We start from the raw sequence: 27,241 nt of genomic DNA on the forward strand, positions 1-27,241 counted from the left end.
AGGCAAGAAAAATGACCAAGGTACTCCTAGGCCTCTCTGGGAGGTTCCTTCTGGGTTTTAAAATTTTATTTATTTAAAATGTTTCTCTTTCTTTCCTTCTTTCTTTTTTCTTTCTTTCCTTTTCTTTTTCTCTTTCTCTCTCTTTCCCTCCCTTCCTCCCTCCCTCTCTCTCGCTCTCTCTTTCTTTCATTCTTTCTTTTTTAAGACAGAGTCTTGGCCGGGCGTGGTGGCTCAAGCTTTGGGAGGCCGAGACGGGCGGATCACGAGGTCAGCAGATCGAGACCATCCTGGCTAACACGGTGAAACCCCGTCTCTACTAAAAAATACAAAAAACTAGCCGGGCGAGGTGGCGGGCGCCTGTAGTCCCAGCCACTCGGGAGGCTGAGGCAGGAGAATGGTGTGAACCCGGGAGGCGGAGCTTACAGTGAGCCGAGATCCGGCCACTGCACTCCAGCCTGGGCGACAGAGCGAGACTCCATCTCAAAAAAAAAAAAGACAGAGTCTTGTTCTGTCGCCCAGGCTGGAGTGCAGTGGCACGATCTTGACTCACTGCAACCTCCGCCTCCTGGGTTCAAGTGATTCTCCTGCCTCAGCCTCCAGAGTAGCTGGGATTACAGGCGCCTGCCACCACGCCAGGCTAATTTTTCTTATTTTTATAGAGATAGGGTTTCGCCATGCTGGCCAGATGGTCTTGAACTCCTGGCCTTAAGTGATCTGCCCACCTTGGCCTCCCAAAGCGCTGGGATTATAGGTATGAGCCACCGCGCCCAGCCTTCTTTATTTTTAAGATGGGGTCTGGCTGTACTGTTCAGGCTGCAGCTAAGTTTTAACTGACCAAACTGCTTCTCTGTTGTGGCAAAGGCCTGTGCAAATGGCCATTTAACACTGTTGTTGGGTCATCTTCACCATCTCAACCTGCTTGTGTTGTTTCCTATCAAGATACGCTTTTAGCAAAACCCCCAAAGAATCCAGAGCTTCTGAGGTACCTCTTCGTGCCTCAGTTTTTCTCCCTGTGTTGTGAGAGCCATGCTGTCTGCCTCTCTGTGGGCTCACAAGTATAACTTACTACTGTAAGTATAAGTAGTACTATGTTCCATACAATGAGAAGACTTGGAAATAAACAGAAATTGTGATCACGGCTCATACCCTAGAAATTTACATAAAGTGCTCAGACTTCAACAAGTGGCCCTGGGGAGGGAGAGGGCTACGAGGTAGGAAGAGATGGTGTTGGGCTGGGCTAGAGTCTCTGAAGGTAGGGATTTTCACTCTACCCTTTGGCTTCATCTCTTCCACTGAAGCAGCAGCACTGACCAGAGGTGAGGGAATGAGCTCGCTGGGCTGAGTCTTCTCATCCAGGCCTCACAGTGCTCAGCCCGGGGCCTGGGTCTCCTCCAGTCCCACTCTACCGCTTGTTCCCCACTCCATCAAGGTCCCAGAAAGTCCGTTTGTCAATCAGCAAGTGATCCCAGTCCCAAAGTGATTTTAAGATCAAAGTACCCAGTTATCCAAGCAGCAGTGTGATTACACCTTTCAATCTGAGAAAAGGGGTCATGGTGATCACTTTCTGATAGGAGCTCATGGGTGCCCTTGGGTAGCTCCCAAATGAAAACTTGGCTGAAGTGACTTTACAAACGGCCAGTTGTGCCTACAAGCTGGACAGATGGTGGGGGGCCCCTGGGGTGAGCGACGGTCCAATGCCTTCAACAAGGTTGTTCCATTGATCATAGTCTTCTTTCAGGTCTGAATAGGAAAAACACAGGAACGTTAGACAAATCATTGTGAGGTTTGGTCAAAGAGTAGCTGACATGCATTGAGGGGGTCATCCTAGAGAGAGGAGTGCCTGAGATACCAAAAGGACTGATTTTAGTGGGGTTGTGTGGTGGTGGCGGTAAGGATAACTATGATTTATTCAGTGCCTTTATAAATCACTTACATAATCCATGACAATTCAATAACAATAACAGAGGGTAACATTTATTGATGGAGAATTCATTCTAGGGATTGTACTAAATGCTTTACATTCATGGTTTCATTTAATTTTCACCATATCCCTATGAACTAATGATTACTACTAGTCCTATCCTATAATTCAGGAAACTGAGGCTCAGGGAAGCTACCTGAGTTGCCCAAGGTCATTACAGCTGTTAAGTGGTAGAGACAGAATTCAAACCCAGGTCAGAGATGGCTGGGCATGGTGGCTCACGCCTGTAACCCTAGTGCTTTGGGAGGCTGAGGCAGGAGGATCACTTGAGGCTAGGAACTCCTAGACCAGCCTGGACAACATAGCAAGACCTCAACTCTACAAAAAAATAAAGAAATTAGCTAGGTATGGTGGTGTGTGCTTTAAGTCCTACCTACTCAGGAGGCCAAGATGGGAGGATTCCTAGAGGCAAGGAGTTGGAGGCGGCAGTGAGCTGTGATAATGCCACTGCACTCCAACCTGGGCAACAGCAAGACCACGTCTCGAGAAAAAAAAAAAAAAGGCAGAGAAAATGAAAAGTCTAGTTCCAGGCTCAAGGAAGTTACTACGCAAAAAGCAGTGTCTCAAAAAAAAAAAAAAAAAAGGCCAGGCGCGGTGGCTCAAGCCTGTAATCCCAGCACTTTGGGAGGCCGAGGCGGGTGGATCACAAGGTCAGGAGATCGAGACCATCCTGGTTAACAAGGTGAAACCCCGTCTCCACTAAAAATACAAAAAACTAGCCGGGCGCGAGGTGGCGGGCGCCTGTAGTCCCAGCTACTCGGAGGCTGAGGCGGGAGAATGGCGTGAACCCGGGAGGCGGAGCTTGCAGTGAGCTGAGATCCGGCCACTGCACTCCAGCCTGGGCGATACAGTGAGACTCCGTCTCAAAAAAAAAAAAAAAAAAAAAAAGCAAAAAGCAGTGTCTGACAGCTCAGCCTGTGGGTGCAAATCCAGGACCACTTCAGTGAAGGGCAGGAGCAAGAGGACAGCAACATTATGGAGCAGCGTAACCCCAGGAATGACTCAAGAGGGGGCCCCGAGCTCACAGCCGATCGGGGTAACTACACAGCAAGAACAGGCACAAAGGGTCCAAGCCCTCAGGCTGAGGGAGCAGGGCAAGCTGAGCAGGTGAATGGTGGCCTTCCTCAAAACAAACAGACTCTGGGACAGAAGGCAGGGACCACTCTCATGCATTTTTGGATTCCCAGCACCCTGCCAGGAACCTGGCATGTAATAGGTCCTAACATATAAACACTACATAGTCATTAATTCAAAAAACAATAAGCACATCCATTATGTGCCACACTCTGTTCTTCGAGCTAAAAATATATCCACAAACAAAACAGATGGAAACTGCTGTCCTCACAGCGCTCATCATCTAGCAGGCAGAGACAAACAGCAAACATAGTAAATTATATAGGATGTGAAAAGGGGAGGGGTGCCATGGAAAAAAAATAGAGCCCGCTAAGGGAAGCGCTGGTGGTAGCCGGGGGTTGGGGTGAAGGGAGGAAGGAAGGGCCCAATGTTTTTTTTTTTTCTTTGAGACAGAGTCTTGCTCTGTCACCAGGCTAGAGTGCAGTGGCTCAATCTCGGTTCACCGCAACCTCTGCCTCCCAGGTTCAAGTGATTCTCCTGCCTCAGCCTCCCCAGCCCGAGTAGCTGGGACTACAGGCATGTGCCACCACGCCCCACTAATTTTTGTATTTTTAGTAGAGACGAGGTTTCACCATGTTGGCCAGGATGGTCTCGATCTCTTGACCTTGTGATCCTCCTGCCTTGGTCTCCCAAAGTGTCGGGATTACAGGTGTGAGCCACAGTGCCCAGCTGGCCCAATGTTTTAAAAAGGGTGGTCAGGGTGGGCCTCACTGAGAAGGTGAGATTTGAGGCAAGGCTTGAAGGAAGTGGGAGTGTGCCATGAGACTATCTGAGAGGAATGTTCTAGACAAAGGGAGCAGCAGTACAAAGGTCCTGAGGCAGCAGCGTGCCTAGCGCATTCCAGGTTCATGTGGTGAGAGTGAAGTGAGCCAAGGGAAGAGCAGCAGGGGAGGAGGCCAGGAGGGACTGGAGGGCCACGTGACATATACCTGGCAGGATAATCGAGTCTGGCTTTGGCTTTTAAGGAGACTGGGAGCCACTGGAGAATTCAAAGCAGAGGAGTGAGAAGATCTCACTAAATTCCTAAAAGGATCACTCTGGCTGCTCTATGAAGAAAAGACTCTTTAGTGCTCGCTCTGGCAGCACATATACTAAAACTGGAACAACAGAGAGATAAGCACGGCCCTTGTACAAGGATAACATGCAAATTCGTTAAGCATTCCGTCTTTTTCAAAGAGAAATAAATAAATAATAATACCATGATTGAGGAAGCCAAAATAATAAATAAATAAATAAAATGACTCTTCAGTAAAGTTTCAGGATACCAAGCTGGTGTACAAAAATCAGTGGTGGTGATTTTTCTGGGTGCACTGGCTCATGCCTGTTAACACCAGCACTTTGGGAGGCTGAGGCAGGAGGATCGCCTGAGCCCAGGAGTTTGAGACCAGCCCAGGCAATAAAGTGAGACACTGTCTCTATAAAAAACTAATGAAGAAACAAACAAAAATACCAGTAGCATTTCTATACACCAATAACAATCAAGCTGAGAACCCAATCATGAATTAAATCCCATTTGTAATGGCCACAAAACACAAACACACACACACACACACACACACACACACAAAACCTAGGAATACCTTTAACCAAGGATGTGAAAGATCTCTACAAAGAGAGCTACAAAATACTGATTAAAGAAATTGTAGATGACACAAACAAATGGAAAAAACATCCTACCCTCATGGAATGGAAGAATCAATGTTGTTAAAAATGACCATAATGCTCAAAGCAATTTACAGATTCAGTGCAATTCCTATTAAACTACCAATGTCATTTTTTACAGAATTAGAAAAAAAGTCCTTAAATTCATATGGAACCAAAAAAGAGCCTGTCAAAGCAATCCTAAGCAAAAAGAACAAAGCTGGAGGCATCACATGACCCAACTTCAAATTATACTACAAGGTTATAGTAACCAAAACAGCATGGTACTTGTATAAACACAGAAAAATAGATAAATGAAACAGAATAGAGAACCCAGAAATAAAGCCCTCATACCTACAACCAACTGATCTTTGTCAAAGTCAACAAAAATATATACATGGGGAAAAGATACCCTATTCAACAAATGGTGCTGGAAAAATTGGATAGCCATATGAAGAAGAATGAAACGGGACTCATATCTTTCAGCATATACAAAAATTAACTCAAGATGGATTAAAGACTTAAACATAAGACTTGAAACTACAAAAATCCTAGAAGAAAAATTCTTCTGGACATTGGCTCAGGTAAAGAATTTGTCCTTAAAAGCAAATGCAACAAAACCAAAAACAGACAAATGAGACTTAATTAAACTAAAAAGCTTCTGTACCACAAAAGAAACAATCAACAGAGTAAATAGACAACCTACAGAATGGAAGAAAATATTTCCGAACTATATATATCCAACAAAGGGCTAATATCCAGAATCTATAAGGAAAGGCTGGGTACGGTGGCTCACGCCTATAACCCCAGCACTTTGGGGTTATAGGCCAAGGCTGGTGGATCACTTGAGGTCAGGAGTTCGAGACCAGTCTGGCCAACATGGGGAAACTCTGTCTCTATTAAAAATACAAAAAAATTAGCCAGGTATGGTGGTGGGCACCCGTAATCCCAGCTACTCAGCAGGCTGAGGGAGGAGAGTCACTTGAACCTGGGGAGCAGAGGTCACAGTAAGCCGAGATCACACCACTGTACTCCAGCCTGGGTGGCAGAGCAAGACTTCGTCCCCTAAAAAAAGAAAAATCTACAAGGAACTCAAATAACTCAACAAGAAAAAAAACCACATAATCCCATTAAAAAGTAGGCGTTCTGCAGAAACTGGACTCAAAGAAAAAAGTGAACAAAGGACATGAATAGACATTTTTTTCAAAAGAAGACATACAAGTTTCCCACAAACATATAAAAAAAAAGTTCAACATCAGTAATCATCAGAGAAATGCAAATTAAAACCACAATGAGATACCACACCAGTCAGAATGGCCATTATTAAAAAGTCCAGAAACAATAAATGTTGGTGAGGATGTGGAGAAAAGGGAACGCTTATGCACTGTTGGTAGGAATGTAAATTAGTACAACTTCCATGGAAAACAGTATGGAGATTCCTCAGAGAACTAAAAATAGAACTACCATTTGATCCAGCAATCCCACTACTGGCTATCTACCCAAAGGGAAAGAAATAATTACACCAAAAAGATACCTGCATGCGTATGTTTATCACAGCACTAGTCACAACAGCAAAGATATGGAATCACCCTAAGTGCCCATCAACAGAAGATCTGATAAATAAAATCTGGTGTACAGATATACCATGGGATACGACTCAGTTATAAAAAAAAGAATGAAATCACGTTTTGCAGAAACGCAGGCCATTATCCCAGGTGAAATAACTCAGAAACAGAAAGTCAAATACCGAATGTTGTCACTTATAAGTGGGAGCTAAACGATGGGTACACACGGACATACAGAGCAGAAAAATAAGACACTGGAGACTCCAAAAAGTGGGTGGGTAGGAGAGGGGCGAGGGCTGAAAAATTACCTACTGGGTACAATGTTCACTATTCGGGTGATGGGTACACTAAAAGCCCAGACTTCACCACGTGCAATATAGCCATGTAAGAAAATTGCACTTGTACCCCCTACATTTATACAAATAAAAGACTGTGAGGGGGAGGGACTGGCAAGGGTGGCAGTGAGGAGACCAGTTAGGAAACCACTGCACTAATTTGGATGACAGATGATTTGGACAGGATGGTAGCTGTGGGGTGGTGATAAGTGATTTGATTCCATGTGTATTTTGAAGGTAGAGCCAATAGGATTGCTTGAGGGACTGGGTGAGCAGCATGAGAGAAGAGACAAAGATGAAGACTTAGACCTGAGTAGAAGGATGGAGCTACTATTAACGAAGAAGGGAAAGAGTGCAGTTGAAATTTTTTTTTTTTTTTTAGTTACTTCTATTAGATGACTAAGCAGAGATGGGGAGCAGTGGCAGAGGGAGTACCCAGCATGGAGGTGGCATGGAAAGCCATGAGAAGAGGTCCAGGCACTGGGCCCTGCAAGCAGCACAGCTGATGGAAGAGACCCAAACATGGAGATAGGAGAAAGTCCACAGTGTGGATCTCCGAAGTGAAGATGGGTTTTCCCAGAGGAGGGGGCCATCAACTTCATCAGAAGCTGCAGAGAGTTCCAGAAGATGGGGAATGAGAACTATTGGAGCTAGCGTTGTGAAGGTCATTGGGGACCCTGACAATAGTGGTTTTGATGGAGCACTGTGATGCAAGCCTGGAGTGGGTTAAGAGGGAATGGGAAGAGTGGAATTAGAAAAAGCAAAGGCAGACGTTCTTTTGAGTTTTGCTGTGATGGGGAACAGGGAGATAGGTGGCAACTGCAGGGGATATTGAGGTCAAGAGAAAATTATTTTTTTCTGTGAGAAACTTCAGCATGAAATGAACCAGGAGAGAGGGAAAAATTGATGATCTAAAGTAAAGAGGGGCTGGGCATGGTGGCTCACGCTTATAATCCCAGCACTTTGGGTGGCCGAGGTGGGTGGATGACTTGAGGTCAGTAGTTTGAGTCCAGGCTGGCCAACATGGCAAAACTCCATCTCTACTAAAAATGCAAAAACTAGCTGGGCATGGTGGCAGGTGCCTGTAATCCCAGCTACTCAGGAGGCTGAGGCAGGAGAATCACTTGAACCTGGGAGCAGAGGTTGCAGTGTGCTGAGATGGCGGCTACTGCCTTCCAGCCTGGGCGACAGAGTGAAACTCTGTCCCAGATAAATAAATAAATAAATAAATAAATAAATAAATAAATAAATAAAAGAAAGAGGGAAGAATCACTGGCGCAATCATGTTGAGCAGACAGAAGAGGATGGAATCTCGTGTTGGGGGGTTGGCCTTCATTAGGCAACTGAGGCAGGAACTCTAGAAACCAAAGGGAAAGCTGATGATATGCAGGAAGGTGGGGAGAGGTGGTGTTGGGAGTCTGAGGAAGTGCTGGGTGCTTCCATTTTCTCGGTGAAGTGGGAGGCAAAGTTAACTGAGACAGGATAAGGGAAGAGGTGTGAGAGGTTTGAGGAGAAAGAAGGTGTGAAATAGTCTTCCAGGAGAGTGGGAGAGGAGAGTAGGTGCAGACAGGAGCTGCATGGAGTTAATATGAAGGAAGCACCAGTCTTCATAGAAGATCATATCCCCAGAGCAGCCAAACAAGTGCTCTCAGAAGGATTTTTTTCAGAGTGAGAGGTTCAGCTGAGCCACTTACAGCCTATTTTAGTTTCCCATGTGACAATGTACTGTGTGGCTACTAAAAGCTTTTCTCTCTTTGTAAAGCTAATTAGCCCAAGCCCAGACACTTGGCCTTTTTCTTTTCTTTTGAGACAGGGTCTCACTGTGTTACCCAGGGTGGAGTGCAGTGGCACAATCACAGTTTACTGCAGCTTCAACTTCCTAGGCTCAAGCAATCCTCCTGCCTCGGCCTCCTAAAATGCTGGGATTATAGACATGAGCCACTGTGCCCGACTTTTTCAGACTGCCTTATCCCTTATCACCCAGATTAGTGCAAGAACCTCCTACCTAAAAGCTCCCTGCCTCTCACCTTGCCCCATCCTCCACAATGCACCAGACTGCAAGCACAAGTCTAATCACGACATTCACCTGCTTAAAACCCACCAGGGGCTCCTGACAGCCTGTGGAATAACATTCAAACTCACTTCAGCAAATCCATGGGCGTCTTCATCTGGCTTCTGCTCACTTCTTTATCCTTGTCTTTCAACAATTCACTCTCCTGAGCTCCAGATACACTAAGCACAGTTTCCCAATCCTGACCAGGCCCACTCAAGCATTTGTGCCTTCTGTCCAGAAGACCCTCGCCCTTTCCTGCCTGTGAACCCTCTGCTAAGATTAAAGGCAAGCATTGTGTTGTCACGGAAGCCTCCTTTCCTAGCTGTTCTTCCTCTCCTGTCAAAGTTAGGCAACTGTCCTCCGTGTGGACAGTCTAAAGACTGAGTGCCTACTGTGGCCATGGAACTTATCACTCAGAGTCACCGCTGGCATAGTGAAGTGACTAAGGGCATGGGCCTTGGAACTGGCCAGTTTAGGTTACATATTGGCTTTGCCACTTGATAACCAGATAAGCTTGAAGAAATCATTTAATTTCCTATGCTTCGGTATAATCTCCTGTAAAATGGAGTTAAAAATAAAGGTATCTTCTGGTAAGGGCTGTCTCTAGAATTACCACGATAAAGTAGGAGCAGAAGGCCTGGCATAAAGTCCTCAACAATCTTCCTTCAGTCTAAGTGACTCCTACCCCATTTCCATGTCTGCTGGTCTCTAACAGTGAGTATCTTAGCTCAACGGGTATTGCTTTTAAAGGGAGCACAATCGTGCCATGGCGGGCTTCCTATCATCTTTCATCTTAAGCTTTTATAATGACATGGTGCCTATGAAGAGACAGGGAAAGAGGGCTGAGGACCAGGCAGTCAGGCACCATCAAAGTCTTGAGACATGGGTCCATTCCCTACTTGCCAGGTGATAAGAATGATGCCCTAAATCTCTTATTGATCCTAAGGTCTCAAAACACAGAATGGAATCAAGGCTCATGATGTGCAAGATGAAACGAACAGGCAGAAATAGAAAAATGAAAATTTACTTCCAAAAAGTCAACAAATGCATAAGACAGATGTGTTTTCTTTTTTTTTTTTTTTTTTTTTTCTTTTTTTTTTTTTGAGACGGAGTCTTGCTCTGTCGCCCGGGCTGGAGTGCAGTGGCCGGATCTCAGCTCACTGCAAGCTCCGCCTCCGGGTTTACGCCATTCTCCTGCCTCAGCCTCCGGAGTAGCTGGGACTACAGGCGCCCGCCACCTCGCCCGACTAGTTTTTTGTATTTTTAGTAGAGACGGGGTTTCACCGTGTTAGCCAGGATGGTCTCGATCTCCTGACCTCGTGATCCGCCCGTCTCGGCCTCCCAAAGTGCTGGGATTACAGGCTTGAGCCACCGCGCCCGGCCAGACAGATGTGTTTTCAATGCAAACTCAATCCAGGCTAAGTTTGTTGTGCGCTTGTAAGGAATGTGAATGCACTCAGGTCATCCAACTAAAAGCCTAGAGTCCAGAGCACAGAGGCGGCCAGGCGCGATGGCTCACACCTGTAATCCCAGCACTTTGGGAGGCCGAGGCAGGTGGATCACTGGAGGTCAGGAGTTCAAAACCAGTCTGGCCAACGTGGCAAAACTCTGTCTCTACTAAAAATACAGAAAGTAGCTGGGTGTGGTGGTGCATGCCTGTAGTCCCAGCTAATTGGGAGGCTGAGGCAGGAGAATTGCTGGAGAATCGCTTGAAGCCAGGAGGTTGAGGTTGCAGTGAGCTGAGATTGCACCACTGCACTCCAGCCTGAGCAACAGAGTGAGACTCCATCTCAAACAAAACAAAACAGAGCACAGAAGCGACTGTCCAGGACAGCACCGGTCAGACCACATCTAACACATTATAGTCAAGTCAGGACACCACAGTTTATCTATTTATTTTATTTTTTGGAGACAGTATCACTCTATTGCCCAGGCTGGAGTGCAATGGCATGATCTTGGTGCACTGCAGTCTTGACCTCCCAGGCTCAAGTGATCCTTCCACCCCAGCCTCCCGAGTAGCTGGGACTATAGGCACATCCCACCACACCTGGCTAATTTTATTTATTTTTTTGTTGAGATGGGGTCTCACTATGTTGCCCAGGCTGGTCTCAAACCCGTGGCCTCAAGCGATCCTCCCATCTCAGCCTCCCAAAGTAGCTGGGATTACAGATGTAGCGATGACGCCCAGCTAGGGCACCACACTTCAGAAGGAGCACCAAAAAACAGTGACTCCAAAGGAAGGGGATAACAAATAGCAACACAGGGAACTGAGCAGGGAAAGGTGGAGGTACCACGAACATTTAGCTTAATAAACAGAACACTCAGAGAGGACCAGCATAGGTGACTTCAAATATCTAGGGAACTGCCAGGTGCCGTCTGAGGCTTTTCTGGGTAGCTCTTGAGGGGTTAATCTGGGCAAGTAGAGGGGGGTTACAAGTGGGAGATCTTGCTCTTAGGTTAAAGGCAAACCTTTGAAATTCAGGCAAGCCTGGTTCCTTTCTCATGGAAACTGCCCTGCACACAGCACCTGCTAAGGGATCAGAAAGGGACCTCTGATGCAGACAGCGTCGGAGCCTCGCTGGGATAGGGCTACAGTGTGTTCTGGCAGGCAAAGAGGAGCTGATACAATCAAATTGCCTCTCTTGAGAATCTATTCAAAGAAATAAAAAAAAAATACAGCAGTGAGCAGTGGAAGCTGAAGATGAAAGGATGCCACAAGCTAGAGGGAACACACTCTGAGTGGTTCAAGCTATGAGGAAGTAGAAATGGAATAAACAGCTGCTATCAGTGAGAGAAAAACCACAGAGCAGAAAAAAAAATGCATAATGGAACAAAGGAAAAGAGATGTCCTGAGAGGAAAACACAGAAACTGACCCCATGAGACAGACGGAAAGAAAAGTCAGTCCTGTCAGTCACCCTGATTTCTATAACTGCACTCCCACCCAGTCCAGGTGCACTCTCATAAACAAACTCCCCTTTTTTTCTCAAGCTGAGTTTGTGAGCCTCTAGTCTTTGTAACCAATAAAGCTTAATAAGAGGATGCCTCCTCTGGGTGGAAGCTGGACCACGGACCTCTGCAGGTCTGGCCCTTTAGCTGCTCTGTGACTGATGACATTATTCATAGTCCTTCCATGCTTTGTTTCTTTAAAACACTTCCATAAATTTAGCCCATTATCCTCATAAGCTCCCCTACAATGCAGAAAAGGTGGGTAATAATGAGTCCGAGTAAGGAGAGAGGTGGTGGAGTACAGAGAGGTGAATACTCCATTTACAGGGAGGAAACCAAGGTTCAGAGAGGTTAAATGACTAGGCCAAAGTCATTCTGCAAGCAAGATAGTCAGAATCTCCAAACTTTCAGTTAAGTGTTTTTTCTTATTTATTTGTTTAATTGTTTATTTATTTAGAGACAAGGTCTTGCTCTGTTGCTCAGGCTGGAGTTCAGTGGTGCGATTATGGCTCACTGCAGCCTAGACCTCCTAGGCTTAACCAATCCTCCCACCATAGCCTCTCGAGTAGCTGGGACTATAGGTGTGTGCCACCACACCCAGCTAATTCGTTTTTTTTGTTTTTGTTTTTTTTTTGGTAAAGATAGAGTCTCACTATGTTGCTCAGACTGGTCTCGAACTCCTGGCCCCAAGCCATCCTCCCACCTCAACCCCCAAAAGTGCTAGGATTACAGGCGTGAGCCACTGCAACTGGCCTTGTTTTTTCTGTAATTCTATGTAACTCTCTCCTTCACTCAGGTTTTCCACTTGCCATAAATCTCCTTCCCAGATCCCAGACACGTCAGAGATTTCACTCTGCTGCAAGGAAATCTAAGGGACCCCACGGTTGCCCCAAGAGCCCCAGTTTTCTCCTTACCGAGGTGCTTCTGCAGGAAGGCCAACATGGCCCGCACCATAACCTCCTGCCCTTCATAGGGGTCCAGGCTCCCACGGGTTTGAGTGGAGAAGAATTTACCAATCAAGTTGCCAGTCACGAAAGCAAAGTCAGTTTGACTCCGATGAACAGAACCACTAGGGGAAAAGAAAAACAACTGGCAGGGGACTGGCGGCGAGGGCATACAGATGTGTGTTAGGCACCTACTATATGCAAGGTGCTTTTCATGCATTATCACACTTTATTTTCACAGCAACTTTGTAAGGGAAGTATTTTCCCCCTTGACAGAATCCAAGGAAAGAAACAATCTGCTTAGGGTCAGGTCATACAAGTAGTTGGGGGTGGAGTTAGTATTTGAAGCCAGATGTGCCTGGCTTCAAAGGTAGCTTGACCCCTAGACTACAATGCCTGGCAGTGCAGGGAAAAGGCTGAGCTAGCTGGAGCGGGGACAGGAGCAAGGAGGTGGGGTCTGTGGCACGTTGCGTTTCTATGTTACTATAATCTATTAGCTGCTGTGGCTTTTGCTGGGTGAATTTCAAACCATTCACAAAACAAATTAAGTTATTCTTCAGAACTGTACCACAGAGTGAAGAGGGAAAAGGAATTACTTGCCTTTATTTAAACAATCAGAAAAGTAAGAGTAAGTGCTTTGTAAAAGGGGGTTCCTGGGTTAGAACTTAAGTCCTTTGGCACTAAATACATTTAATTTGCAGGTAAAATCCTCACTAGGTTAATTTTGGGCTAAATTATTCATAACTGAATTCACTAGCAAATTCAGTGAGAGAAAGAGAATTTAAATGCTAAAGTATTTGATATCACAGAAAAACTGACTTTAAAAAAATGCATTAGTTAAGGCACACAAAAAGGTATATAGAATAATATATGGGATACTTGAGTATCCAGCACTCGGTTGAATAAATGATACCTTGCCAGGTGTTAAGTCCCCTGAGTGACCCCTTCCCAACTGGCCTCACGTCCCTTCCCTCCTGGTCACAATTATCCTGAATCTGACCTGGGGAAGCATTCAGGCAGTGTCCACTGCCATGAAACCTAACTGAAGGAGGAGGGGTGGCCCTAGGAAAGAGGGCCGGGACCAAGATGAGCAAGGGAAGAAGTCACCGGCCATGCTGCCGGCCCCAGTGCTCAAGGGCTCTAGATTTGGCATTTCAACTACCCAGTGACTCCAAAGGTCCACGGCATGCAGTCAACTTGTCATTCTGCTGAAATAGGAACCAGATGGATCCCTGAATCCTGTGTGCTGCTGGGCTCGACTGCAGGGCAAGAGCAGTCCGTGAGATCTCAGCCTGACATCTGTGGCTCAATATCACCTCCCACATGTGGAACATTTCTTAAAGTCACTAAAAATGTTTTTTTCCCTGGGAAAATGGCTCCCAAAAGGAAACCAACTGATAGTGCTGATGATGGAAGTGAAGAAAATGTGGCTTCTCTTGACCAGAATATAGATGGTTTATGGAAGACAACAGATGTTAACAGTGATCTGTGATTCTGGTATTCATGAAGGTCTCTAGAAATGTGTCTGGTGAATATCAAAGGTCTACCATATTCACACTCTTCCAATGACCCAATAAAATTCCCAAATGAGGCTAGCAATCTCTGGAACTCACCCAAACCCACACCACTTCCTTTCCAACACGCAATCCCATAATGCCCTTTTTCAGAAAGCACTAGGTAAATCCTGCCATAAAGTCAGATAAACTATGGAATAAGTCACTGTAGATGGAGCTTAGTGGAGAAGAAGGACAGACAGAAAATTCTAAATTCTTTGCAATTCAGGAAATATTCAGGTATCCTACTAATGGGTAGAAAGTTCTGGGTAATCCAGAAGTTAAGGGCGCCACAGCGAATGGCAAATGGAGAGGGCACTGGGATCACGACCTTGTGGTTTACTCACAGAACAGTTATGATCCTAGACTGTTCATGCTGGGCACATATCTTCTTCATCAAATTGACACTCTCCATTGTCTGGAATTTCTCAGTATTGATAAAGAACACAGGGCCTCGGGCCTTGGGGTAAAAGTCACGTTCCAGAGGAAACATCCAAGCATCCAGAGCCACTGCACACCTGGAACAGGACCAGACATTTGGAGTTGCCATGCGGAATCCCAGGCAAGAATAGTTAGGGTGCTGGAGGGGAGGGCGGAGTTCCTCCCTCTGGTGGGGTAAAGGCTCAGAAAGCCAGGAAAGGAGTACCAGGGCCCATGGCCTTCAGTTAGAATCTTAGATAGGGATCACTTTTACTTTTCACCAAAGATCCTTCTAGATTTTTTTTTTTTTTGGCTGGAGGGCAGTGGCGAGATCTCAGCTCACTGCAAGCTCCGCCTCCCGGGGTTCACGCCATTCTCAGCCTCCCGAGTAGCTGGGACTACAGGCGCCCGCCACTACGCCAGGCTAATTTTTTGTATCTTTATAGAGACGGGGTTTCACCGTGTTAGCCACGATGGTCTCGATTTCCTGGTCTTGTGATCCGCCCGCCTCGGCCTCCCAAAGTGCTGGGATTACAGGCGTGAGCCACCGCACCCAGTCCTTCTAGATTTCAAACTCCCTGAGAACAAGGATCAGATCTCCCTCTTCTCCAGGATCTACTCTCAGGTGACTGACCTGAGTTTCATAGAATGGCACTTCATTCATTTAATTATTCATTCATTCAATATTCATTGAGTGTCTACTATGTGCTTTGGATACAGACATAAATGAGTGTTCTTGCTCTCAAGGAGCTCCCAGTCCAGCAGGGAAGACAGAACAGACAAGGTGGCAAAACAATATAGCTTAGTGCCCCGATTGCACAAGGTTCTATGTGAGGTCAAGAAAAGCCTCCTTGGTGCCAACAGCAAAACCATGTCACCAAGGGCAATATTATGGCCTTAAGATTTAGCCATTTCCCTCCTCAGACCCCTGAAATGCTCCTCTATTCTTCTCTATCTCAATAAAGGACAATCATCTTCCACTCAAATAATAGATACATAAATGAAAAACCTTGGGCTGGGCATGATGGCTCATCCCGGTAATCCCAGCACTTTGGGAGGCTGAGGCAGGAGGATCACTTGAGCCCATGAGTTTAAGACTAGCCTGGGCAATAGAGCAAGACACCATCTCTTAAAAGAAAAATTAAAAAATTAGCAGGGCATGGTAGCATGTACCTGTAGTCCCAGCTATTTGAAAGGCTGAGGCAGGAGAATCACTTGAGCCTAGGAGGTTGAGGCTGCAGGGAGCTGACTGTACCACTGCACTCCAGCATAGGGCAATAGAGCAAGACCTTGTCTCAAAGGGAAAAAAATAAAACTAAAAACCTGGATTTCTTCTCTTTCCTTCACCTCCCACATGACCAAGTCCTGAAAACTCTAAAACATATCCTGACTCCAGTCACTTCTCTCCATCCCACTATCTCAATCCTGATGTAAATTTATCATCTCACACGTTGACTCTGAAACAGCATCTCTCTAATGAGCCTCTAGGCTTTCAGTCTTGTCCTGCTACAATCCATTCTTCACATAGTAGCCAGAAGGATCTTTTAAAATGTAAGACTGATATTTCTCTGTTGAAAATCTTCAACAGTTTCCCATCATACTTAGAATAAAATCTACACCTCCTTACCCTGGCCAAATGACCCCGTGATCTGGCCCCGGCTTCTCTTTCTGATCACAGCCTAAATTGCCTCCCCCTCACTTACTATGCTCCTTCCACCCTAACACAAAAAGCTTCTTTCCACCGCAGGGCCTTTGCATTAGCTATTCCTGCTGGCTGGAAAGATCTTCCTCTAGATCTTCACACAGCTGGCTTCTTTGCCTTTCCAGTCTTGGTTTCACTTTCTCAGAGACATATCAGCCTATTTTCTTTTCTCTGTTTTTCTTGAGACAGGGTCTTGCTCTATTGCCCAGGCTGAAAGTGGTGCGGTCAGCGCTCACTGTAACCTCGAACTCCTGGGCTCAAGTGATCCCCCTGCCTCAGCCTTCAAAGTAGCTGGAACTACAGGCATGCACTATAACACTTGGCTAAGTTTTGTTTTTCCCTTTTTAAAATTTTTTATAGAGACGGGGTCTTGTGATGTTTCCTAGGCTGATCTCAAACTCTTGGCTTCAAGCAATCCTCCTGCCTCAGCCTCCCAAAGATCTGGGGTTACAGGAGTGAGCCATCATGCTCAGCCTTATTTTTCTTCATTGCACTTTGGTCACGGGGATTTTATTATCTGTTGGCTTTTTCACTAGTCTGTCTCCTCCTACAATAATATAATCCCATGAAATCAGAGATCTTGTTTTCTTGTTTAACCACTGAATCCTCAGTCCCTAAACAGTGCCAAGAATATAGTACTTGTGTAACAAATACTTGCTAAATGAATAAATGGTGTATGGAGCTAAGCACAGCAACACTACTAGGAAACTCACCGAAATTGGATCTCCTTGGCCAAAGCCAGAATAGCAGTGGCCCCTCCAAATGAATGTCCCATCACAGCCACACGGCTCATGTCAATGTTGCCCTGAGGAAAGCGGAGAACTTAGCCAAGTCAGAAACTCAGGACTGCTTCTTTAGGAATTCATCAGGAGCAAGAGGAAGAAATGTGATGCAATGAGGCCAAAGGCACAATACAGCAAGTGAGTCCACCAACACCACACTATCAAGAATCTCTTGCCTATGGAAGGGGCAACAGTCAAGCAATCCTTAGACTGAACAGCCTTGTGTAGGCAGGAATTGTGAAAACCATACTTTTCATGTTTACTTTTGTAATCTCACTACCTACCAATAGTGGACCAGGGTAGACATTCAAATATCTATGAATAGGCCAAGTGTGGTGGCTCATGCCTGTAATCCCAACACTCTGGGAGGCCAAGGCAGGCGGATTGCTTGAGCTTAGGAGTTTGAGACCAGCCAGGGCTCAAACATGGCGAAACCTTGTCTCTACAAAAAAGCACAAAAATTATCTGGGCATGGTGGTGTACACGTATGGTCCCAGCTACTCAGGAGGCTGAGATGAGAGGACTGCTTGAGCTCAGGAGGTTGAGGCTGCAGTGAGCCATGATTGCACCACTGCATTCCAGCCTGGGTTACAGAGTGAGACCCTGTCTCAAAAAAAAAAAAAAAAAAAAAAAAAAAAAAAAAAAAAAAAACCATCTATGAAGAAATGAATGGCTCAAAATGGTCAGATTCCACATTGACCCATCGGTTTATGAGCATGTTCAGAATAAGAGCCTCCTCCATCCTCCAGAACCTCCACCTTATAAACTGGTCCAAGGGTCCATGACACATGGACTGAACTGAGGGTGAAACAGGGATGCTCCTGCTGCCCATCCATTGTGCTCTGGAGCAAAGACTGCTTGTGCAGAAGCCAGTGCAGGTTCTCCTTCCTCTCTGGATATCTGTCGTGATTTTTATCCAAAGTCAAGGGAAGAGTGAGTCTGTGCACGCTAACATGCTCCGCACATATCTATTTCTGGTCATCCCCAGAAGCCTTCAGGGTATGGTTATATAAAAAGCCACTGCAGCTGCTTGCTAAGGGGCTCAGGAGGCCTCTCCAGGCTCTACGGCCCAGCCTCTGCTCTGAACTTTTGCTCTGCTCTCCCCAGTGTCTATTCCAAGGCTTTGTACCTAAATCCTCCCCCTTCACTCAGTACCTTCAGATCAGCATCTTGGTTGGATGGCCTCTTCAGCATTTAAAAAAAACAGGTTAATATATTCATATACCTCTAAAATCAGAGGTATACAAAGAAGTCTCCTACTTACCCTGTTTTTCTCTACATGGTTGCCCGCCACCTACCTCCAAACAGGTAACAGTTTCTTATGTGTCCCTGAGGAGATTGCTTATGTTCATAAGTCAACATGAATATACACTTTCCCTCTTTTCATACACGTGGCGGTGTATCTTTTTGTACATAACAACATTAGTACATAAAGAGTTTCCACATCCTTTTTCACAGCGACTTGGCCATGGGACAGACAGCTAGCCGATCACCAAATCTTTTCCTCTTCTTCCTGATCTCATAGCTAAACTATTTCCCAGCGATTAGACAAGGACTTGTGATTGTTCTAGCCAACAGAATGTGAGCAAAAGTGCTATCTCTACTTCCAGACCTGGTCCATAAATTGTCTCACACAAACCTCTATGCCCTTTCCCATTCTGTTGGCTTAATGCAAACAACAAATTTGGGATTCACAAATTTTGTGAGAGGGTAGAGCCATAAGAAAGTATAAAAGAAGCAGGGATCCCTGAGTTGCCTCTTATACAGGAGCACCCATATTGAACTTTATGTAGGAGAGAAATACATTTCTACTGTGTTAAGCCACTGAAATGTGGGGTTTACATACTCTAGCAATTAGCATTAACCAAGCAAACACATCCACTGTCCCATAATTGAACCAGTTCCCTCACTGGTGAACGTTTAGATTACTATCAAACTTTTGCCATAACAAACAACACTGGAATGAATAACACTGTCCATCTATTATGCTGCATGTGTGCAGGTATTTATTTGTAGGATAAATTCCCCAAACTGGAAATTACTGGGTCAAAGAAACATATGCATTTGTACTGCTGATGATATCAATTGCCAAATGCTCTCCATGGGACGATTTGTGTTCTCACCAGCAATGTAGGAGAGTATCTACTTGCCCACAACTTTGTTAACAGAGTGAGTAATCAATTTTTGGATCTTACTCAATTTGATAGATGAAAATGTACTTAGCTTTTTTTTTTATGCTGTATTTCCCCCAGAAAGCTACCCTCTTAACTGATCTAACTGGACTGTAGCCTGCCATTTCCCAATTTTTTTTTTTTTTTTTGAGATAGAGTCTCACTTTGTCACCCAGGCTGCAGTGCAGTGGCACAATCTTGGCTCACTGCAACCTGCACCTCCTAGGCTCAAGGTCAAGCGATTCTCGTGCTTCAGCTTCCCGAGTAGCTGGAACTATAGGCACATGTCACCACGCCCAGCTAAATTTTTTTTTTTTTTTTTTTTTTTTTGAGATGGAGTTTTGCTCTTGTTGCTCAGGCTAAGTGGTCTCAGCTCACTGCAATCTCCACCTCCCAGGTACAAGCAAGTCTCCTGCCTCCGCCTCCCAAGTAGCTGGGATCACAGGTGCCTGCCACCACGCCCAGCTAAGTTTTTTGTATTTTTAGTAGAGATGGGGTTTCACCATATTGGCCAGGCTGGTCTCGAACTCCTGACCTCAGGTGGTCAGGCTGCCTCAGCCTCCCAAAGTGCTGGGATTATAGGCATGAGCCACCACACCCGGCTTGAATTTTGTATTTTTACTAGAGATGGGGTTTCGCCATGTTGACCAGGCTGGTATTGAACTCCTGGGCTCAAGTGATCCATCTGACTCAGCCTCCCAAACTGTTGGGATTACAGACGTGAGCCTGGCTTCCCAGTGCCTTTCTCAGGCTCACAAGCATGCAGGCCCGGACCTCAGTGTCTAGGGCACCTCTGACTCTCATGCAGGTTGATGACATGAACACTGTAGTTGGTAAAGCACTATAGATTCCAGGGTCTGTCTTACCTACTGGGCATGCAGGTAGATTGCTTCTTCCTGGAGGATATTACCAAAGCCTTTAAAATATACATTCTAAAGGCCGGGCACGGTGGCTCAAGCCTGTAATCCCAGCACTTTGGGAGGCCGAGAAGGGCGGATCACGAGGTCAGGAGATCGAGACCATCCTGGCTAACATGGTAAAACCCCGTCTCTACTAAAAAATACAAAAAACTAGCCGGGCGAGGTGGCGGGCGCCTGTAGTCCCAGCTACTTGGGAGGCTGAGGCAGGAGAATGGCGTGAACCCGGGAGGTGGAGCTTGCAGTGAGCTGAGATCCGGCCACTGCATTCCAGCCTGGGCGATAGAGCGAGACTCCGTCTCAAAAAAAATAAAAATAAAAATAAATAAAATATACATTCTAAAATATACATTTGGGGCATACAGCATAGGCTGTAGAATCAAAAAGCCCCAATTTCATGTTTGACTCTACCACTTACATAGGTGGGTAATCTTGGGTACTTAGCCTTTTTTTTTTTTTTTTTTTTTTTGAGATGGAGTCTCGCTCTGCCGCCCAGGCTGGAGTGCAGTAGAGACCGGGTTTCACCGTGTTAGCCAGGATGGTCTCAATCTCCTGACCTCGTGATCTGCCCGTCTCGGCCTCCCAAAGTGCTGGGATTACAGGCTTGAGCCACCGCGCCCGGCCTTTTTTGTTTTTTTTTTTTTTGTTTTTGAGACAGAGTCTCGCTCTGTCACCCAGGCTGGAGTGCAGTGGCTGGATCTCAGCTCACTGCAAGCTCCGCCTCCCGGGTTCACGCCATTCTCCTGCCTCACCCTCCCAAGTAGCTGGGACTACAGGCGCCCGCCACCTCGCCCGGCTAGTTTTTTTGTATTTTTTTTAGTAGAGACGGGGTTTCACCGTGTTAGCCAGGATGGTCTCGATCTCCTGACCTCGTGATCCGCCCGCCTCGGCCTCCCAAAGTGCTGGGATTACAGGCTTGAGCCATCGCACCCGGCCACTTAGCCTTTTTGATCCTTGGTTTCTTTCTAGGTAAAGAGGTACACATGCTTGCTGCATAAGTTTGTGGGAGGAGCTCTTAAAATACCAAGTCTCATAAAGCAGTAATTGTAAATATATAAGTTTTTTTTTTTTGAGACAGTGTCACTCTGTCACCAGGTTGGAGTGCAATGGTGCAATCTCAGCTCACTGCAACCTCTGACCCATGGGTTCAAGTGATTCTCCTGCCTCAGCCTCCTGAGTAGCCAGGACTATATGCCCAGCTAATTTTTGTATTTTTAGTAGAGACGGGGTTTCGCCATGTTGGCCAGGATGGTCTCAATCTCTTGACCGTGTGATCTGCCCACCTCAGCCTCCCAAAATGCTGGGGTTACAGGTGTGAGCCACTGCACCTGGCCGTATTTTTTATACACACACACACACACACACACACACACCATTCTTATTCATACAATACAATATGACATGGCTATTAAAAATCATGCAGTTGGGTGCAGTGGCTCACACCTGTAATCCCAACACTTTGTGAGGCCGAGGCAGGTGGATTGCCTGGGCCCAGGAGTTTGACACCAGCCTGGGAAACACGGTGAAACCCCATCTCTACAAAATACAAAAAATTAGCTGGCATGGTGGCAGGCGCCTGTAGTCCCAGCTACTTGGGAGACTGCAATAGCTACACTGAGTGGTGATCACACCACTGTTCTCCAGCCTCGGTGACAGAGTGAGGCCCTGTATCAAAAAAATTAAATAAATAAAAATAAATAATAAAAGTCAAGCTATACAGGAGGATTGCTTAAGCCTAAGCGTTTGAGTCCAGCCTGGGCAGATAGCAAGATCCTGTCTCTAAAAAATTTATTTTTAAATCATGCCATAGAAAAATATTAATTGGCATAAGAAGATACTCATACTCTCTTGCTAAATGAAAATAAGGCCACAAAACAGCTTGTATTAAATGATAACATAATTGTGTAAAAAATATATATACACATATTAATACATGTAAAAATAACTGGAAGGAAAAATATCAAAATATCGAAAAAGGTTTTTCATTTTTCTTCATGCTTTTATGAAATTTCTTGGTTCTCTGAATAGAACCTGAATGACTTTTGAAATTATGCACAAAAAAAGATTGGGTGGGGGTGGGGCATAAAGAATGTATCTTCATAAGCACCAAATTTCATGGCCAGGATGGTTTTATACCCTCCTGGGAGGGTTCTTGGGATTCCCTCAAAGGAAGGACTGAGCCTGCAGTGGACACAGGATGTTTGCTGCTCAGTAGCCTGAATCTTCTCCCCACCATCCATCTGGCCTTGTGGGTGGTCAATTACCTGACCCAGAAGTGGGAATGTAACCTAGGCAGGCCAATCGGAATACCCTCTCCCTCTGATACAGGGACTGGCCCAGAGGGGCACAAGACCCACATAGGGTCACAGCTTTCCCAGATTAGTGGAAGCTAAGACAGTCTCTTTTCTTTTTAAACTTGGAGCTGAGGCCGGGCGTGGTGGCTCACGCCTGTAATCCCAGCACTTTGGGAGGCCGAGGTGGGCAGATCACCTGAGGTCAGGAGTTCGAAACCAGCCTGGCCAACATGGTGAAACTCTGTCTCTAGTAAAAATACAAAAATTACCCAGGTGTAGTGGCAGGCACCTGTAATCCCAGTGACTCGGGAGGCTGAGGCAGGAGAATCGCTTGAACCCAGGAGGCGGAGGTTGCAGTAAGCCAAGATTGCGCCACTGCACTCCAGCCTGGGGACAAGAGCGAGACTTTGTCTCAAAAAAAAAAAAGCAAAAAACCTGGAGCTGTAAGTTGATGTGCAGGCTTGAACTGCTAGCGACCACCTTTCTTGCCTAAAGGAGAGAGTCCGGTGAGAAAACCACATATACACAGAGAAACCGAGCCAGGAGAGGGGAGAGAAGAGTGCCAGGGCTTTGATGATAATGTCTGAGACCCTGGGTCTAACTACACTGGCCTAAAGTTGGCCTTTGGTCTTCTTGGTAGTTATATGAGCCAATCAATTCTCTTTTGGTTTATACCAGTTAGTTAGGTTTCTGTTACTTGTAACCAAGAAAGCCCTGAATACTGGGCTCTAGGTCATATCAATTGCTTTCATACCTTCAAAGTCATCAGATCCAAGCCACCAGGCAAGATGTTGAAGACAGTCTGCCCAGCAGTGACCTCTTGCAGGATCTTCAATACCCGTAAACACTCCCTTACCCGTTGATGCACCTGCAACAAAGACAGTCCCAGTGGGACTGGAACACTCTGCAACTGTCCAGCGAGAATCTCCCTCACATACAGAGCCAAGGAAGAATGCACAGATAGTCTGCCCACCCATGCCTCAGCAAGCATCTTGGGCGCCACATCCTGAGAAAGGCTCAGCTACCTTGCAGCTCACATAAGCACTGTCCAACAGCATAACAGACTCGGCCCTGTTGTTCCGACTCTACCTACCTAACCACAGGGCTGTCAGAAGGATCCAATGAGATGATGTACATGAAAGCATTTTAAAAACAAAAGGAATTAAGAGTGCTGTTATTAGCAATCCAGTACTGGATTCCACTGCCCATTTACATCAGACATCTATTGTTTTTGTCTCCCAAGCACTTACCCCACTTCCTTCTCCTGTTAACCCTGCCTTTTGAGGATGGCCTTCCCACCCCCAATCAAACAATGCATTTCTGGTGGGAACTTCCCATTTTATTACTTCTCCCCAGGCCTGGAATCCCTCTCCAGGATTTTTCAAACTGCAGTTTGGCACCAGGGTAGGGGACTGAGGGATCAACTCAAACACAGTCCTATTCTCATAGGTGACAAGGCTGAACACACACAAGGTCAGAGCTGTCAAGAGCTGTGGTTCTGACTGGGTGCCATGGCTCACACCTATAACCCCAGCACTTTGGGCGGCCACAGTGGGAGGACAGCTTGAGCTCAGGAGTTTGGGACCAGCCTGGGAAACATAGCAAGACCCCCATCTCTACTAAAAAAAAAATTGTGTTGTGGTATGTGCCTGTAGTCCTAGCTACTCGGGAGGCTGAGGTGGGAGGGTCACTTGAGCCTAGGAGATGACATTGCTATTGAGCCATGGTGGTGCCACTGCACTCTAGCCTGGGTGATAGAGTAAGACTGTGTCTCAAAAAAATAAAAATTAAAACAAAGTAGCTGGGCATAGTGATGCATGCCTGTAGTCCCAGCTACTCAAGATGCTGAGGTAGGAAGATCTCTTGAGCCCAGAAGATTGAGACTGTAGTGAGCCATGATCATGCCACTGCACTCCAATCTGGGTGACAAAGCAAGACCCCGTCTCAAAAAAAAAAAAAAAAAAAAAAAACTTATGGTTCTAACCTTGGAAAGTAGGCCAGTTTGAAGATGAGACCCACCAACCAAGAGAGAGACAGAAATGAGGATGAAGAACAAATCCTGACGGCATTCAAGTCTGGTTCCAATTGTCCTGCTCTTCCTCATATAAGTCTACTTATATGAGCCCATCATTCCCTTTTTTTGCCTAAGTAAACCTAAGTTGGGTTTCTGTCACAGCAATTGTAAGAGTCCTGATTAATATCCTATGTATTTCCACTGATGTGGCAAACTCAGACCCACTATGACTGACATTTCAAAAGAGGGTTAACTAAAAGTCTTGCTATCAAATATAGTAGGGAGAGGACAGACTCATTAACTCTCCTTCCCCAACTGGCACAAACTTACCTGGGGATTCCGAACATGAAATTCCTTCTCCCCTTCCTCAACTCGACGGAAAGGGATCCATTCCTCCTCCAGCGATTCATTGGTGGGCTGGTTCTCTTCTGGGGCCTGCTTGCAGAAATAGGTGGTTGCCGCTGACCGGTCCCTGAAATACACACATCATCAGAGAGAAACCAGAAAACATTCTTGAGCTTATTTTTCCCCTTTACCAAAGCCTCCCTTTCATCCAGAAGGCTCTAGATCACCCTTTGGCTAGTAGGGAAGGAGATCTGGGGCATGCATAGGAAAGTGGAAAAAATACGGATTTTAGAGACAGACCTGGGTTTGAATTCCAACTCAGCTGTGTCACTTTTGGGAAATTATTTAACACCTTTAAACCCTGGTTTTCTCTTCTTTAAAAGGGGTATAATGCTGGCTTGCATGGTTGTCGAAAGGGTTAGAAATAGTACATTGATAGGGGACTAGCCTCTATCCTAGCTCACTGCAGGCACCCAATCCATGACGGCTTATCCCTCACCTGTGCTCTGGCACAGCAACCACAAAGCCACGTGAGGCCAGCTCCATGCAGAAGGCTGAATACAAAGTCCTGGAGATTCAGAAAGGAACAAGGAAAAAGGATCAAAAGAACAGCCGTCTTCACCCTTATTCCAACCATGCTCTGCTAGCAGCCATCTTGTGGAACTACCATATCAACCTTAACTGTTTACCTCTGGCTTCCTTTCACTTGAGAGAGAAATAAACATTACCATATTTAAGTCACTATTACTTGGGAGTGTTCTGTTAAATACAACTTGCCCAATTTCTAATTGATACAGGGAGATCAGGTTCTTAAGTTCCTTTTCACCTTCTCCTACTTTTCCAGGGAAGGCAATAATCTGGACTTCAGAGCCAGAGAGATTTCTTCTTTTTTTTTTTTTTTTGAGACGGAGTCTCGCTCTGTTGCCCAGGCTGGAGTACAATGGGACTATCTCGGCTCACTGCAACCTCCACCTCCCGGAGCCAAGTGATTCTCCTGCCTCAGCCCCGTGAGTAGCTGGGATTACAGGCGAGCGCCACCACACCCATCTATTTTTTTTTTTTTTTTTTTTGTATTTTTAGTAGAGATGGGGTTTCACCATGTTGGTCAGGCTGGTCTCAAACTCCTGACCTCCTGATCCGCCTACCTCGGCCTCCCAAAATGCTGGGATTACAGGCATGAGCCACGGTGCCCGGCCAGCCAGAGAGATTTCTGATCCTTTCCCAGTTCAAACTGTCACCTTGGGCAAGTCTGCCTTCCAGAGCCTGTTTGCCCAGTTGAAAAATAGGCATCCCTGCCTGTGCACCTCACAGGGCGATGTGGGAATCAAATGAGACAATGGCACACTGAGAATGGTTAGGTATTTAACCGCACATATTCCTCCCTAGGATAGGAAACCATAGGTCCATGACCCATGGGAAGGATTTCAGAGCCTGAATTAACCACAGATGCAATGAGAGGAAATAATGTTCCTTATCCTCCCTTTCTTTCTCCTTGGAATTTCACTCTGGTTAATGAGAGTATTCATAACTGACTTGCCCAGGTCTAATGAAGTGTTAAGTCTCAATACAGATTCTTAGACCAAAAGGACCACCTCCAAAGTGCTCACCTGTTCTCTCCTGTTTGCCTAGGAGGAGAAGGTTTCTTTGCTTCTTTTCCCTGCGAGACTATAATCTTCCTGAAGTAGGAACTCTCTCGTCTTCACTACTGAATGCCCAGCCCTGGCACACAGCACGTACTCAATTTATTGAACAAGAAAGCAGCATCAAAAACCACCTACTTGCAGGCCGGGGGCAGTGGCTCAAGCCTGTAATCCCAGCACTTTGGGAGTCCGAGATGGGCGGATCACAAGGTCAGGAGATGGAGACCATCCTGGCTAACACGGTGAAACCCTGCCTCTACTAAAAATACAAAAAAACTAGCTGAGTGAGGTGGCGGGCACCTGTAGTCCCAGCTGCTCGGGAGGCTGAGGCAGGAGAATGGCGTGAGCCCGGGAGGCGGAGATTGCAGTGAGCTGAGATCCAGCCACTGCACTCCAGCCTGGGTGACAGAGCGAGACTCTGTCTCAAAAACAAAAAAAAAAAACAAAAAAGGCCGGGCGCGGTGGCTCAAGCCTGTAATCCCAGCACTTTGGGAGGCCGAGACGGGCAGATCACGAGGTCAGGAGATTGAGACCATCCTGGCTAACACGGTGAAACCCGGTCTCTACTAAAAAATACAAAAAACTAGCCGGGCAAGGTGGCGGGTGCCTGTAGTCCCAGCTACTCCGGAGGCTGAGGCAGGAGAATGGCGTAAACCCAGGAGGCAGAGCTTGCAGTGAGCTGAGATCTGGCCACTGTACTCCAGCCCGGGCGAGAGCGAGACTCCGTCTCAAAAAAAAAAAAAACACAAAAAACCATCTACTTGCCTTTCTAACCTCATCTCCATGTTTACTCTCCACTTTCT

General features: G+C 46.1%; 1 protein-coding gene and 1 non-coding gene across 4 annotated transcripts in view; one reads left to right on the forward strand and one right to left on the reverse strand.

Moving 5' to 3' along the window:
* Positions 1-492: 492 nt before the first annotated feature.
* The window catches only part of PAFAH2 (platelet activating factor acetylhydrolase 2), a 43,148-nt gene continuing 16,399 nt past the window's right edge, over positions 493-27,241 (reverse strand). For all 3 annotated transcript variants that reach the window (XM_010355690.1, XM_030913108.1, XM_030913107.1), the window contains 7 exons: positions 25,298-25,366; positions 24,784-24,925; positions 23,194-23,307; positions 16,989-17,080; positions 14,501-14,671; positions 12,571-12,725; positions 493-1,740 (listed from right to left, as the gene is read on the reverse strand). In XM_010355690.1, the coding sequence (XP_010353992.1) occupies positions 1,646-1,740; positions 12,571-12,725; positions 14,501-14,671; positions 16,989-17,080; positions 23,194-23,307; positions 24,784-24,925; positions 25,298-25,366 (838 nt within the window). In that variant the 3' untranslated portion in view covers positions 493-1,645. The remainder of the gene's footprint in view (positions 1,741-12,570; positions 12,726-14,500; positions 14,672-16,988; positions 17,081-23,193; positions 23,308-24,783; positions 24,926-25,297; positions 25,367-27,241) is intronic.
* Positions 4,183-4,286, forward strand: LOC115892496. The gene has a single exon (XR_004052375.1). It is a non-coding gene; the product is annotated as a U6 spliceosomal RNA (small nuclear RNA).

The sequence above is a fragment of the Rhinopithecus roxellana genome, chromosome 12, assembly GCF_007565055.1.
Source record: "Rhinopithecus roxellana isolate Shanxi Qingling chromosome 12, ASM756505v1, whole genome shotgun sequence".
In the NCBI taxonomy this organism is placed as follows: Eukaryota; Metazoa; Chordata; class Mammalia; order Primates; family Cercopithecidae; genus Rhinopithecus; species Rhinopithecus roxellana.